The sequence below is a fragment of the Barbatula barbatula genome (genome assembly GCF_947034865.1).
Source record: "Barbatula barbatula genome assembly, chromosome: 22".
Lineage (NCBI taxonomy): Eukaryota > Metazoa > Chordata > Actinopteri > Cypriniformes > Nemacheilidae > Barbatula > Barbatula barbatula.
This window is the reverse complement of record NC_136785.1, coordinates 16,389,726-16,403,778: the sequence shown is the minus strand read 5'-3', so window position 1 is coordinate 16,403,778 and position 14,053 is coordinate 16,389,726. Positions and strand designations below refer to the sequence as shown.

Below are 14,053 nucleotides of genomic sequence, written 5' to 3'. Positions count from 1 at the left end.
ATCTAGTTGTATTTTGTTACCGTCCTAGTTCCGACCCTTTGTTCTCCTGTGATTTCCTGGTGTTTGCTCATCTAGTTACTTTATGGAATATACTGTACCTTTTTTGTCTTGGATTTTTATAAACCCTCATCTTCACAAGTCTTGTTGTGGCACCGTCCTCCTGTCTGGTGTGTAGTGTTACAGAAGCAATAGAAGAAACGTTACATCTGCTACATAGTCTCCCTTGCGATAAGTTTTGAGTACGCAGCAGTTGCTTACAAAAAATGCAGTTCATTCTCATATATTTCTGTTCAAATATGTTAAAGCTGTAAAGCGCTAATTTGACAGGTTAAAGACACCACACCCCTTCTGCATTGTAAACTCTGACAAAACTGTCATTAACCAGGGTCAGTCGTCTCATTTAAGCCTTAATAAAAAGTAGTATATGTTATCTGCTCAACTGGACTGTTTACACACGCACAGCATCATTTGAACTCTATACTGCTCACTTGCACATCTGAAATATGCTGACCACTTTCATAACTGCACTAACTTATCTACTGTCTGTAACTCTATTAACTGCATCTACTCATCTATTGCACTATAACCTCAATAACTGCATTAACTAATCTACTGCACTATAACTCTATAAACTGCATCAACTCATCTTCTGGACTGCAACCTATTATTAACTCTTATACTGCACCTTAACTTTAATAGCTGCATAACTCATCCACTGCACTGTTACTTCAATAACTGCATTAACTCACCTATTGCATTGCAACTGTAACAGCTAATGTCAAGGATCTTAATCATTGACTTAATCACTTGCACTATTGTTTAGTCTAAATTATTATCTGCTCATATCCACCTGTACATTAATGTTCATGGTGTTAATGTTCATAGTATATAGTCATCTCTATATATTGTTCATAGTACATACCTACTGTGAAATATTTTCATAACTGTATAATATTTTATCAATATTGTATTCCGTATTTATTCTAACTGTATATCCTTCACTTGCTAATTGCACTTCTGGTTAGACCTAAACTACATTTCGTTACACTGTACTTGTATATGTGTAATGACAATAAAGTTGAATCTAATCTAATCTAATCTAATCTAATCTAATCTAATCTAATCTAATCTAATCTAATCTAATCTAATCTAATCTAATCTAATCTATATTGTCCATCTCACAGTAAAGGAAAATGTAAATTGCAAATCACTTAAAATAATCAAACAATCTATATTAATAATATAAATAATACACAGAAAAGTATGTGCAACAATAACATGCATAATAGTGCTAATTTAATGTCTTAACATAATATTGCTGTGACAATAAGGGTTGTTTCTATTTAAATAGCTCTGTTAACACATTTATTATAAGGGGGTCCCTGCTCCATGCATCTCTTATCGGGGTCCTTGCCCCGAAAAACATTGAAGATCCCTGGGCTAGAGGTTTTGTTTCATATTACAGGCGAATGATGCAGAAGAAAGTATAGGTTAACAGTACTTGTGCTTGTAGTGGGTAGCCTACTTTTTTAGAAAAATGTATTTAAAAGGCTGTTCAAATATTTACTTCCTAGCAATGCACAGCGCAGGTTCTCATCCTCAAAGATCTGGCAAGGATTTGCACACAGTTTATCATAGCGCTCTTAGATCTCTTTCAGGTGGATCTCTGTGGCATACTTTTGGCACTGAATCCAAACACTTCCTCCCAGTAGCACCGTAGCTCTAAAGTATGAAAGCTGGACGATCTCCTCGAAATATTTTCCTCAAGCTGACATCATGAATGGTAGATGTTTCCACATCAAACAGAGAGGCGGCGTCAGGTGTTTGCGGATTGTGAGGGGAGAGGAGCGCACCTGCGCTGCCGCGTCATTGGCACGTCTGTGACAGTTCCAATAAAACACAGGAGTTATTGGAAGAAATTGTATGAATGTACACACACACACACATACGTGCATACCATATGCATGAACTCATGCACAGAGCAAAAACTTACACATACACAACATATTAAAAATAACTGAGGACTACTGATGGAATTCTCTCTGTTTCATCACAATTTATACTATCATTTCATAAATAATGGAATAATTATAAGTTTGTGGCACAAAAATATATCTCTAACATATACTTTAGAAGGGAAAAATTAAATCATAAGAAATGCATGATGACCCCATGACATTCTCCCACTAAACCAGGGGTATAAAACCATATTTAAAGAGTTTTTTTATTTGTTAAAATAGCAGATGTTAATAGTTGTATTGATCAAGTAATAATAGCCTAATTAAAAAAATAACAGCTAACTAACATAATAAAAACATGATTTAAGAAAATTCATGAAAAACGAACAAATTAACTCTCATTTTATATCAGTAGGATGCTGTAAATCTCACATTTTCCTACTGCTTTTTTTAAAGGGCTTTTAGGAAATCGATGTTTTCTCCATATATCACCGTTATGGGGCTGACTGACCTGTGTGACACAATAACAAATTACAGAAAATAGGCCTACTTAAAAATAAAGTGAACCACTAAAAAACGACCAAAGTGACCCCCTAATAACTAACCAGTTGTGTGGCAATATTCATAGTGTCTATGATATGCCTTAAATTAAATATACTTCAATTGAATAATTGACAGTTTCTAGCAATCCAACATAGCATATATTTCAGTTTCATCAGTTTACATTGCATAGAGAAAACTTGCATAAACTAATACCATGTATCTCAATACCATAGGCCTACTCTCTTAAATGTTACCCTAGTTTTATTATCATTACATTTTTGATTGATTATGTATGTAAAGCTGCTTTGCCTCAATGAAAATTGTGAAAAGCGCCATAAAAATGGAATTGAATTGAATTATGTCTTAAAATCTCAATGGAAAAGACAAATAAAGCCTTCCAGACTGAAAAAGGTCTGTCAACCAACAGAGGGAGCAATTGTCTCGATTTTCACACTCAAAACATCAGAAAAACGACCTCTGTAGTATAACACACCTCTAAATTTCAAGTTATATGAGATACTAAAGTGCTATAAGAATGCTGGAAATATGTTAGTGAATAATGTTTTTAAGGTTAACATTGGTCCCAGGGAGGCACAGGAGTTATGCTTGGGTAAATGACTCACTCCTATCAAAATATTGACCCAAGAGGACTGTTTGTGACCACATGTGAGGGGGCCGGGGTTAGTTGGCACAACTGTCACTCTTTGCTGAATCTGTGAAAGAAACATTTGGTTAACCTAAGGATCAAAAGTCTTCTGACTGGCAGACAGGGGGAATCACCCACACCTAAATAAAAGAGATATAGGTGCTGTGAGTTTTGGTAATTATTGTGGGATACAATTAGGTTTTGGACAGATAATTTCACCAAACTCCTCTGGTTAAGGCAGAAACTAAAATATCAACAAATATTGACTGTTCAAACAAAAAACTCTTAAAACTATTTTTTACAATAAAAAAGAGGAACAATGTTTACATTTGTCAGTAGAACTTACATGCGTGGTTTGCAGTGGTCTCACACTAAACTTGGAACAAGAAATAGTTTGCCCAGAATTTCTCATGTAAACATTTCCTTTGACCTCAATTTAAAAGTCCATTTGAATTTCCTTCTTTACTGAGACACAGACGAGAAATGTTGAATATGACCTTTTAAATACAATACATTGTTGACTCACTCTGTCAGTCATATGCCATGGCGTGTGCTTATGTGCCCAACAAAAGAAAGAACACGAAAAGACACAAGATGTTAATGAATGACAGAGCGAGTCACCATTCACTTTTATTGTATGAGAAGCACAATCTTATTATTTCTCTACCAAAGAAAATATCATGAAAAACAACATCACTGATCTTGAACATCTTGATATTACGCAAGAAAAATAAATGTTGGGAGTGAGGTAAATAACGTAAAGTGGACATTAAATAACAAAATGGTACCAAACCCTGACCTGAGTGGAAAGAATGAACTGTATTCAGGCCAAAAATAGCCATTTGAAGTGATAGTAAACAAGATATAGAGTCTGATGGTCAGGTTTGCCCTCGAGAGTATCTCTGAGTATTGCAATGTTAATATTTGAAAACGTTATTTGTTGTTACTAATCTTAATTTTAACAGTTAAAACCATACCAAACAATAACTATTATATTTTTTATTCTATTAAAGCTATATTTTGAAGATCAGGAATGCTAGATCTGACATTATTTATTGAAAACTATTTAAATTGAATTATTTTAACACAGGTTGTAATTAGCTGTTATCAGTCATTGTGGTATCAATCGGGCTCAGCAGTTTCCTCAAAGTGAGATTAATGAGAGACTTGAGACATAGTGATGTCAGTCACATTTGGCAGACTTGAGGTATATCTAGTTATATCTTATTAGTTATATCTAAAAGAAAATACAACCTGCTTATGCAATTTGTGTCTGTGTGTGTGCATGTCTGTGTTCAAAAGAAGACTTATTCTTCACCTAAAATAGACTGTCAAACAAAATAAGACAAAGTACACTATTAAATGTAGTCTGTTTTTAATTTCAACATTGATACATAATGCTACCATAAGCTCAATATTATAGAGCAAATATTTGTTTTAGCATTAAGTATATATTTAAACAAGCACAATGCGTTCTTTTATAAACTAAATTTTATAAACCTTGTTTTTATCTCTTCTCTGACAAGTCCTTCTCTTTACATCCTAGCCAATATTTGGCAATGGATCTTGGGTACGGAGGGTTAACAGAGTCGATCCGCTTGGTCTGCAGGTCCACTCTGTAATATTTATCTAGAGGACAAATACCACAGATTTAATGCAACTTTAGAAGACTATGGTTCAAACAAAATGCTGTATTAACATTAAAACACAGCATTTATAAAAATCTCTACAAAGCAAATATCATTTCATAAAATATATTTTTAAGATGAACCCATAGAGAGTATCGCAGAGATGAAATATTTTTCTTTGCAAATCAAATTTTAGCACTTTCCATTGCACCAACGTCCATTGTTTTTTTGAATGTTTTTGGTTAAACATCTAAAATAAAAGTCGTGTTTAACAAAACCTCTTAATTTTTTAACGTTTTAATCCATAAAATAAAACACACCAGTTATAACCAACGGTTTCTAAAAGCAAATTCATCTTTTGGCGGGGACGTTTGACGTCATCCCCCAGATAAACCTTACAACTAATGCAACATGGGCACAAATCTCCAAAAACCTGGATGGAGATTAATTCACGAAGGAATTACTGTCAAGGGAACACGTATTTAATAAAGTTTGAAAGATTTGTCGGAAGCTCGGTGGTGACGTTGATATCGAGCCACTGGAAGCAGTCTGTTTATGGCCTCTTGTTAACTTTTTACTTTACAAAAATAGCAAATGTTGTGTTGGGTTCATTTGTCAAGATTATCTTGTTAGACAAAACGTTTAAGAATCATGAACCTTTTCGTACCTACCAAGGTTATTTTTTGAGATCTTGCTAAAGTCTTTTGGTGGAGGGAACCAGTGTGGCGCTAACTTCCGGGTTGGCCTACAAAAATACGTAATCTCTGCGATGCTCCATAGAATGATACTAGTCTGTTTTGTACCTTTCTTAAAGAAGTAAACATTCTGCACAGGCGTGGCTTTCTCTTGGACAAGCTCCAAATCCAAGTAGTCCTCTGAGTCGGAGCTCATGTCAAAGAAGGATGGACGTCTTCCACGATCCTTTTTTTTATTTTTTCCAGGCTTTTCTGCACCGAAATACCTGTGCAACCCAGAGACATACAGCACACATATACGTGTAAACCACATACACACATAAAAATCTACTTTCTATTTACATTAGAATTGTTTTGCCTTCAGACCTTTCCTCATAGTCCAATCCAAAGTCTTCCCAGAACAGTGAGCGACTAACTCTGGATCCTCGACCCCTGCCCTTCTTTCTCCTGCTGGTTCCGGCTCTTCCACGGCCAGTTGGTGGGGAAGATGAAGGCCCGGGGCTTAAGTACAATCTACCCACCATTGCGGCATCCACGGGTGGTTTGATGCCAACCCAGTCTTTGGAGATGAAGCGTGGCCCTTTCTGATGCCCGTGAACTTAAGCAGGTATCAAGTAAAAATATGTCAATTATAGCACATGAACCATTCTCACTAGTGGAGCATTTATATAAAAGGGAAAAGATACATTTCTGTTTTCATTTACTCACCCTCTTGACATTTGAAATGTCTTTTTTCTGCAGAACAGAAAAAAGCTATTTTTAGGAACGTTGGTAACTGAATAACAGCGATAATAATTCACTTGCATTGTTTTTGCATCCATACAATAGAAGTGAATGGGTACCGCCGTTGTTCGAATACCAACATTCGTATCTTGTTAAAATATTTTGTTAAGTTTGAAATGACAAGAGTCACCCTCTTGATGACAGAATTTGTGGGTGAACGATCCCTTAAAACATTGAGAAATTATATTAAGCATGACCATTTATGAAAACATGCATATAATGCAAATTGGTAAATAAAGCTAACCATACAATTGTACATTGTGGTTAGGATATCAAAATAGCTAAGCTTTTCAACTTTTAATAGGAAGGATAAAATGCTTCTCATAATTGTTATTGTTCAGGTCAAAGGCTGTATCTGCAATAAAACTTATGTAATATAGTCAATATTAAGACATAGCAGTCATGCAATTATGCATATTTTGTTTGTATGCAGTATGTGGTAAGGTAACAACATTTCTATTTTAAGATATTTTAAATTACAAACAATTCCATGATTGATTGTGGTCTTACTTAATATGTTCCTTTTAAGATCCACTGACTTAATGATGATATGCACACAGACTTACAGCCCTGAAAGAGCATGGAGAAAAGACTGTCCAGATCACAGTACAGGTTTGTGTAACGTGTGAATGCCACTGAAGGTGAAGACTTGGTCATTTGGGCACATTCTTCATGGGATGGCTGGTGTTTGAACTCATACTGGTAGTACTGGTCCCCTGTGGCACAAATAATGAAACAGCCAAGGACAGATAATGCGATGCTGAGCACCGTGGTATTCTACTGGATTTGGTGTATATTATTACATACTAAGTCTTCAATTCACCCACCTTTGAAGAAATAAACCTTTTCCTTCCCATGATGCCCTGGGGCAGGGATTGCAAACGCAGCATCAAAATCATCTGGAATATTTTCAAATCCCACTGAAATTTCTCTCGGGTAATCCTCATCCATGACATCACCATCAAAACGCCAATACTTGCTGCCCTGCCGTTAGACACAAAAAGAGAAAACTACTCTTGCTTTGTAAGCGAGTTTAAATATGCAAACATTTCTATAATTCTAAAAACAGACCTTGAAAATGTAAGTCTTTCCCTGGCAGTTGACCCGAGTGAATGCAGCATCAATGGGACCGGGAATACCCCACACGTCTTTAATGAGTTTGGGAAATCCAGGCATTACAGATTTATCATCTAGCTCAAAGAAATACTCCCCTGAAACACAAAGGAAAGGCATAAGGCATAATTCAAGAGAAACGAGGAATGTGCGTTCAAGTTTAAAACTCACCTCTAAACGCAAAGATAGAACCATTCTTTAACTGCATGAAAGCATCAAAGGTGCGGCCGCTGCAGGAGTGGGCATCTGGGTCAGCCGGTGTTGTGGGTGTCGGTTCTGTGGTGGTAAGTGGCAGAACGGTGCTGGTGATGGTCGATTCACTTTTCGGTGTTTCTGGAGATGTCAAATAGTCACCGGGATCCTCAAACGTGTCACCGCGGGCTGAGAAATTATTTAGAAATGGCATAATTGTAAAGCATTTTCACAAGTTTCACCCTTTCTTTCATCACATTATTTAATGTGAAATTAGTCATTTCTGCGTAAGAGGAATGATTGTTTTCAAACGGATTGGCCACTGGTTAGCCAAACGGTTGCCTTTAGGTAAGTTGCGTCGGCCTTAAGTTCAAACAAACAGTACAATGTTTTGCTAAGAAATCAGAATTCCTGTTATATCTGTTTTTGACCAAAAAAGTACAAAATGTCAAAAATGGGTACATAACAGTAACTTGAACAAACAAATTTACATTTTTTGTGCATTAACGAATCATTTAATATCATATTAAGATGTAGCGTTAATGAAATTAATGATAATTTGGCTTGCCATATTGTACACCATGCCTTAAATTCTTTTGAAAAAGTAATGTGGTGCTTAATTTATTTTATTTTATTGAATAATTAAATCTTAAAACATGTTGCCATGAATTATTGATCACCTCATTTTCTGCAGTGTAGGAAATCGCAATGCTGAACAACAGTCAGTTCTTACTTTTCGTGCGACAGGCGCTGTCAAAATCTTCGCAGCAGCTTCCATAATACTTGCACATTGTATCACACTGGCATTTCTTTGAAGGATCAAATCCACTCTGACATCTTCCTACACATGTTTCTGCATAAAAGTCAATGTATTTTTAAAGCACATAAAAATACGCCAAATAACCTATTAAACTAGGTGGTATTCTGCACTTACCCTCTGCAGCAAAAGCAGTTGCCAACACTAGAGACAATACAATCACAAATCTCATTTTTACTGATACATCTGACAGCAGTGACTAAACTTCTCTCAGTGTAACAGTGTAACAGAATGATGTTCCAAGAATGATGTTCCAAAAGTCAACCAACCCCAAGGCATGTTTGTTTAGGTCTGAATGAATCAATGATCACTCAGATGTTGTCCTTTTGCTTAATGTTATAATTTCGATAAAGACGCTTTAATAAAGATTTAAGAACATTGGTGTTTGATTTTTAAGGGTGTTGGGTGTTAAAGTCATGCCGTACTGTATATGAATGCCTGAATAAAGTATTGAACTGTGAGTGACAGCAAAAAACAAGTTGCTATCTCACAGTAACTCCTCTAGCTTTGTTTGTATAAAAATGGTTGATGTTTAGACTTTTAAATTCGACTTAGTTCCACAAACCATAATAACAAAAAGCCAAAAAGGAAATACTGATTATTGCTACTTCAACTCATTTATATTTACATGCAAGAGCCGTTTCTACATGAGTTGTTCATTAAAATGAACTGAACTGAACTGAACTGAACTGAACTAAACTAAACTAAACTAAACTAAACTAAACTAAACTAAACTACACTACACTACACTACACTACACTACACTACACTACACTACACTACACTAAACTAAACTAAACTAAACTAAACTAAACTAAACTAAACTAAACTAAACTAAACTAAACTAAACTAAACTAAACTAAATTAAATTAAATTAAATTAAATTAAATTAAATTAAATTAAATTAAATTAAATTAAATTATTAAATAATTCATTTTCATAATCCATTGCCATGGGGTTCTGTGTTTTTGTTTGGAATGTCTTTTGTATTTTATAGAATTGATGATGTCACATCCTGTTGTAGTCCTTGTAGTTGTAAAATTGGTCCTTGTAGCTGTTGTAACACCACTGTTTGCGAGTTTAGTGTTTCGTGCTCATGTTATGGTCTATTTTTTACAATATTTGGCCGAGATATTTTTCAAACACTGTGTTTGAAAGTTGTATAAGTTGTTCTGGAATACATTTCCGCATCTCTGTGATCAGATAACTCCTCTTATCATACGTGTGCTTAATATTTCCTCTAAGGCAATAACTTGATGTCCTGCCAGAAGATATTTTTTTAGAAACACCATCAATTGCTTCTTTTTATATTAGACAATGATATGTGAAACGACTGGACTTTGTCTTTTATTGAGGTCAAAATCCATAAGTGGTTCGTTGTGATAAAGATAACAGTCAATTCAAGAAGGGTCCATTATTAGAGTTTTATTATGATTTCATCCATAAGATAATTCTTGTTTAAGGTAAGTCTGATAAAAGACTGAAACAGAAGCCCATGTGTTTTTGACAAGAACCAACAGCAGAATTACAGAAACATTACAGTAAGTTTCTTTCCTTATTTTTGTTCGTGAAGTCATATTGTTTTAGTGTTGAGAAACATAAGTGACCTTGGAGTTTATTTTCCAGTCGATTGTGTTTGGATCAAAGCCAACAGCTGTGTGACTAGTTATTGCCTGTTGGACAACAATGAAGATGTCTACAGAGTCTATGGAAACTTGTGATATGGAAACTATAATAATGCTGAACAGATCCTAATACCTATATGACCTTGCAAAAGAGCCGGCTTTATCTATTTATTTTCCATTGAAAACAGTAAGGAAACAGTAATATTGCATAACCATTGCATTATAATACACATACTGTAACCTCCTAGTAAATATAGCAAACAAGGAGTTGTGCGCTGTGAAATGTTTTGAACTGTACTTTTGTCCAAAGTTATCTGTTTGTAACATGTCCTCACATAAGCACCATGACAGTCCAAAGGTTGCGCAAATGAGATTATGCAACACATGAGGAACTTTATCCCTAAGGAACAGACTCTATGAAGGACAAACAGAGCTACATATAAATGCTTTATATGTCGAACCTTTAGCACACATCGGGTGGTTACGATCAAAACGGAGGAAAGAGAACCACTGAATCTTTTTTAAATGGACAGTTTTATGGTACTGGTCAAGGAGCATAAAAAAATGACACTTCCTTATATGCTGTACAGCGTGAAATAAATATGTATTTCATATGCGGCCAAAACTTCTAGAGTTTATACAGACTAGTTTGAAACTGGAGAAAAGATTCCTTTCCAGATAAAACAACTATTAATAGTGAAATATGGAGTTCAAAGTTTTTAGAGATTAATAATTAATTATAAAATTGTTAACATAAGCAGTGGTCTCTGTACTGAACTGAAGATTATCAGGTGAATCACATGCTGATTCTTGATATTAATAATGCTTTCTGTTCCAGCTGAGTACGTATCATTTATGCACATGAAGGATGTAGTCTTTTTATATGAGGTTTTTATGATTGGCTTAAATTCAATAACCAAAATCTTATTTATAGTCAATTTATAAAAATAATGTATTATTAATATGCATTATATTCAGTGTTGTTATTAATTTCAGATAATAATATATAACATTTATTCATTGTAATTTCTTTTAATTTTGCCATTGTTTTTGTTATTATCAGGACTGTGCTTAACAAGATAAAAGCACAATGCGTTATCTTCTGAGCAACTTCGACAGATTTCTCTAAAGTCACAAGTGTAGATAATGGTGCGCCTCAGTTGTCATTTTTAGCCTGTGGTTTTCAACCATTCATCTGTTTTTCCTGTAATTCTTGCACATTTTCCCCAAATTAACCGGCAGTTTTGATTATAATGGAGGTGCTGAGGTCAAATTCTTCGGATACCATTATATATGAGCGTTTTGTCAATTTATGCATGACATTGGCAATATAAAACAGCATTGAATTCCATCACACTAAGTTTCTAACCACAGACTAGATAACAAAAGGGTTAATCTTTCGACCACAGAATAACTCACATTTGTGTGCTGTCTTTGTCCCCTCCCCTTGTTCACACGGTTAATATTTAATTTGTCTTATACGACGATGCCTATAAACACATCGATCATACTCAGCCTCTTTCGCTCCACTCCCATCATCAGCACTTTGGCATTCTCTCCATCCACCACACGTCTGACATATGCAGCTCAGGTCCAGAGACATGGACTGTCGTAAAGTTCTGCGATGGCTGCTGGTTCACAGAAACTACCTGATCATCTTCATCACACCTATTGTGATCCTGCCTCTGCCTTTGGTCATCCCGACACCAGTAAGTGCGTTTGTGTCCAATAAGTATTTTCTGACAAAGTTCTATAGGGGCCTTGACACATTTAAACAAAATGACTTGTTTTTAATTGTAGAAATGTAGTTATACTTTAAAAACACCTATACCCAACAAAATACAAGAGTATGGACCTTACATGGGTTGTTACCTAGTAAATTCACATCGGACTGTAACACAAATTGTTACTAAATTGCTCTGTCGGATTACCTCAACTGTTGTTTAATATGGTAAATGTAAATAAATTATTTGTATTATTATTTTTAGCAAATCAAACAGGCTTTATTTAAAGTGTTGTTTATTAGTGATCCTCCCTCCTGCAGCTGAACATGAATGTATTAAAAACAAGCACCCCTTATCAACAGCTGTATATGCAGCAGTGATGGCTGGAAAATAAACTACATCTATGGGATGTGGCACGCTGGGGACTGTATTTACACAGCTTGCAGATGTCAGGCAAAAACAGTTGAGATTACAAACAAGGAAAATAAAACAATGTGGCCCCAGAAACTCTTTAATTTGTCCTCAAAGACCCCACTTTACACCACCGAGGACGAAGTCTTGAATGCAAAGCCGGTAGAAAATACAATATATAGGTTTTAATGTAGAATTTAATTAAAAATACATTATTTAAGGTTGTTGATTAATATCTAAAACTATTAAAACATTTGTCACCCGGTCTGTGAAATATACGCAAGCATTAAACTTTGATTTAAACCATTACATTTGCTACTATTTCAATCTTTGACATGGTCTTACTCAGTTAATATTAAAGATATCAAGATGATCTTTTCACAGACAATCTTTACATTTTGTGGGTTGAGGTTTTGTACAAAACTGGGATGTGTTTTCAAAGACAGGTTCACGTTTCTTTAAACTGAAAACAAGTAGCAAGTTATTTAGGGTTGTTTATTAAAATCCAAACGATTCAAACATTTCTTTTAATTAAAATAAAATAATAAAAACTCAAACTAAAGGAAAATTGGAAATGCTTGTCTTGACATTAACTGAAATGAGTTGAAGTTGAGGCACTTAAATTATTTGCTGAAAGGATGAAAACTAAACAAAAATGAAAACTGAAACAAAATATATTCAAATTACACAACACAGTAAAACTAACAAACAAATAAATGATGAAATGACAAAAGCACTTATAAAACTAGCTAAAAATGTAACCAAAATTAACAAAACAAACCAATAAAAACAAAACATGTGACTAAAAACAAGCTGTAATAACGTTTGTTTGTTTGCTTTGTTACACAAAAGTTATTCAAGTTCATGTTATATTTTATTCATGTATAATTTTAATACAACAAACAGATGAGTATCGGAAAGTTTAAGTGTATTTGAATACCTTTCATCTCGTCATAAATCTCTTCGCTTTATGGTGGTCTGCGGTCAATGTTTCCTGTTATCAGTGTTCTGACAGCAACATAGAGATACAGTATATTGACCTCGGGTATCTTCATCATGCAGAAATGTATAATAATTATAATCCCATAGAGAGATATAAATAACCACATTGAATTCCTGAATCATGTTTGAAATCTTAGGAATTATAAGATATCTTTGTGATTTGCTTGTCTCTAGGAAGCAAAATGTGGTTATGCCATCATCCTCATGGCGCTGTACTGGTGCACGGAGTGCATGCCATTGGCCATCACAGCCCTGCTCCCTGTTGTCCTCTTCCCAATGATGGGAATCATGGAATCTGGACAGGTATCTGTCTTTCTGTCTGTTGAATGTTAAATAATAATAATTTTGTGTTATTTTTGTTTCGTATTGGAGGATGCATGATATTATCACAGTCATGAACACATACAGTTAGAAAGACACACAAAAGTGTTTAGGACTCTGTCACATGTCCAGTGAGAATTCCCAACATCATTATGAGATCAACCGTATCTGTGCACTTTATGGGCCATAAAAGCGTTTTTATGAACCTCATGACAGATTTAAATCTGCTTTACACGTTCTTGATTTTTCTCTTCAGTTTTGATGAGACCACACTGACATGGTTCACTGTTGGGATTGGGATCGGCTGGGATTGGGGCGTTGAACTCGTTATTTATGAATTAAATTTCAACATTAGTATCGTTTTAACATGACACAGAGTGTTGGTTTTTCTTTCAGGTGTGTGTGCAGTATTTAAAGGACACCAATATGCTGTTTATCGGTGGGCTGCTGGTGGCTATTGCAGTTGAACAATGGAACCTCCACAAGCGCATCGCTCTCCGGGTTCTTCTAATAGTCGGAGTTCGTCCTGCTTTGTAAGATCACACTTTTATTTCTCTCTTTCATATTTTCAAGCTCTTTCACTCATGGCTCTCTG

The 14,053-nt window shown here is 35.0% G+C and overlaps 2 protein-coding genes across 3 annotated transcripts in view; one reads left to right on the top strand and one right to left on the bottom strand.

Moving 5' to 3' along the window:
* Positions 1–3,746: 3,746 nt before the first annotated feature.
* vtnb (vitronectin b) lies at positions 3,747–8,838 on the bottom strand. The gene is made up of 9 exons (XM_079486551.1): positions 8,493–8,838; positions 8,292–8,411; positions 7,538–7,747; positions 7,325–7,464; positions 7,081–7,237; positions 6,820–6,969; positions 5,837–6,068; positions 5,579–5,736; positions 3,747–4,776 (listed from the first exon to the last, which is right to left on the bottom strand). The coding sequence occupies exons 1-9, from the start codon at positions 8,545–8,547 to the stop codon at positions 4,655–4,657; spliced, it is 1,344 nt and encodes a 447-aa protein (XP_079342677.1). The 5' UTR covers positions 8,548–8,838; the 3' UTR covers positions 3,747–4,654.
* Positions 8,839–11,510: 2,672 nt separating this feature from the next.
* The window catches only part of slc13a2 (solute carrier family 13 member 2), an 8,146-nt gene continuing 5,603 nt past the window's right edge, over positions 11,511–14,053 (top strand). For both annotated transcript variants that reach the window (XR_013788236.1, XM_079486190.1), the window contains exons 1-3: positions 11,511–11,709; positions 13,312–13,440; positions 13,855–13,991. Coding sequence is in view for 1 of the 2 variants with exons in the window: in XM_079486190.1 (XP_079342316.1) it covers positions 11,581–11,709; positions 13,312–13,440; positions 13,855–13,991 (395 nt within the window). In the remaining variant the exon portion in view is untranslated. The remainder of the gene's footprint in view (positions 11,710–13,311; positions 13,441–13,854; positions 13,992–14,053) is intronic.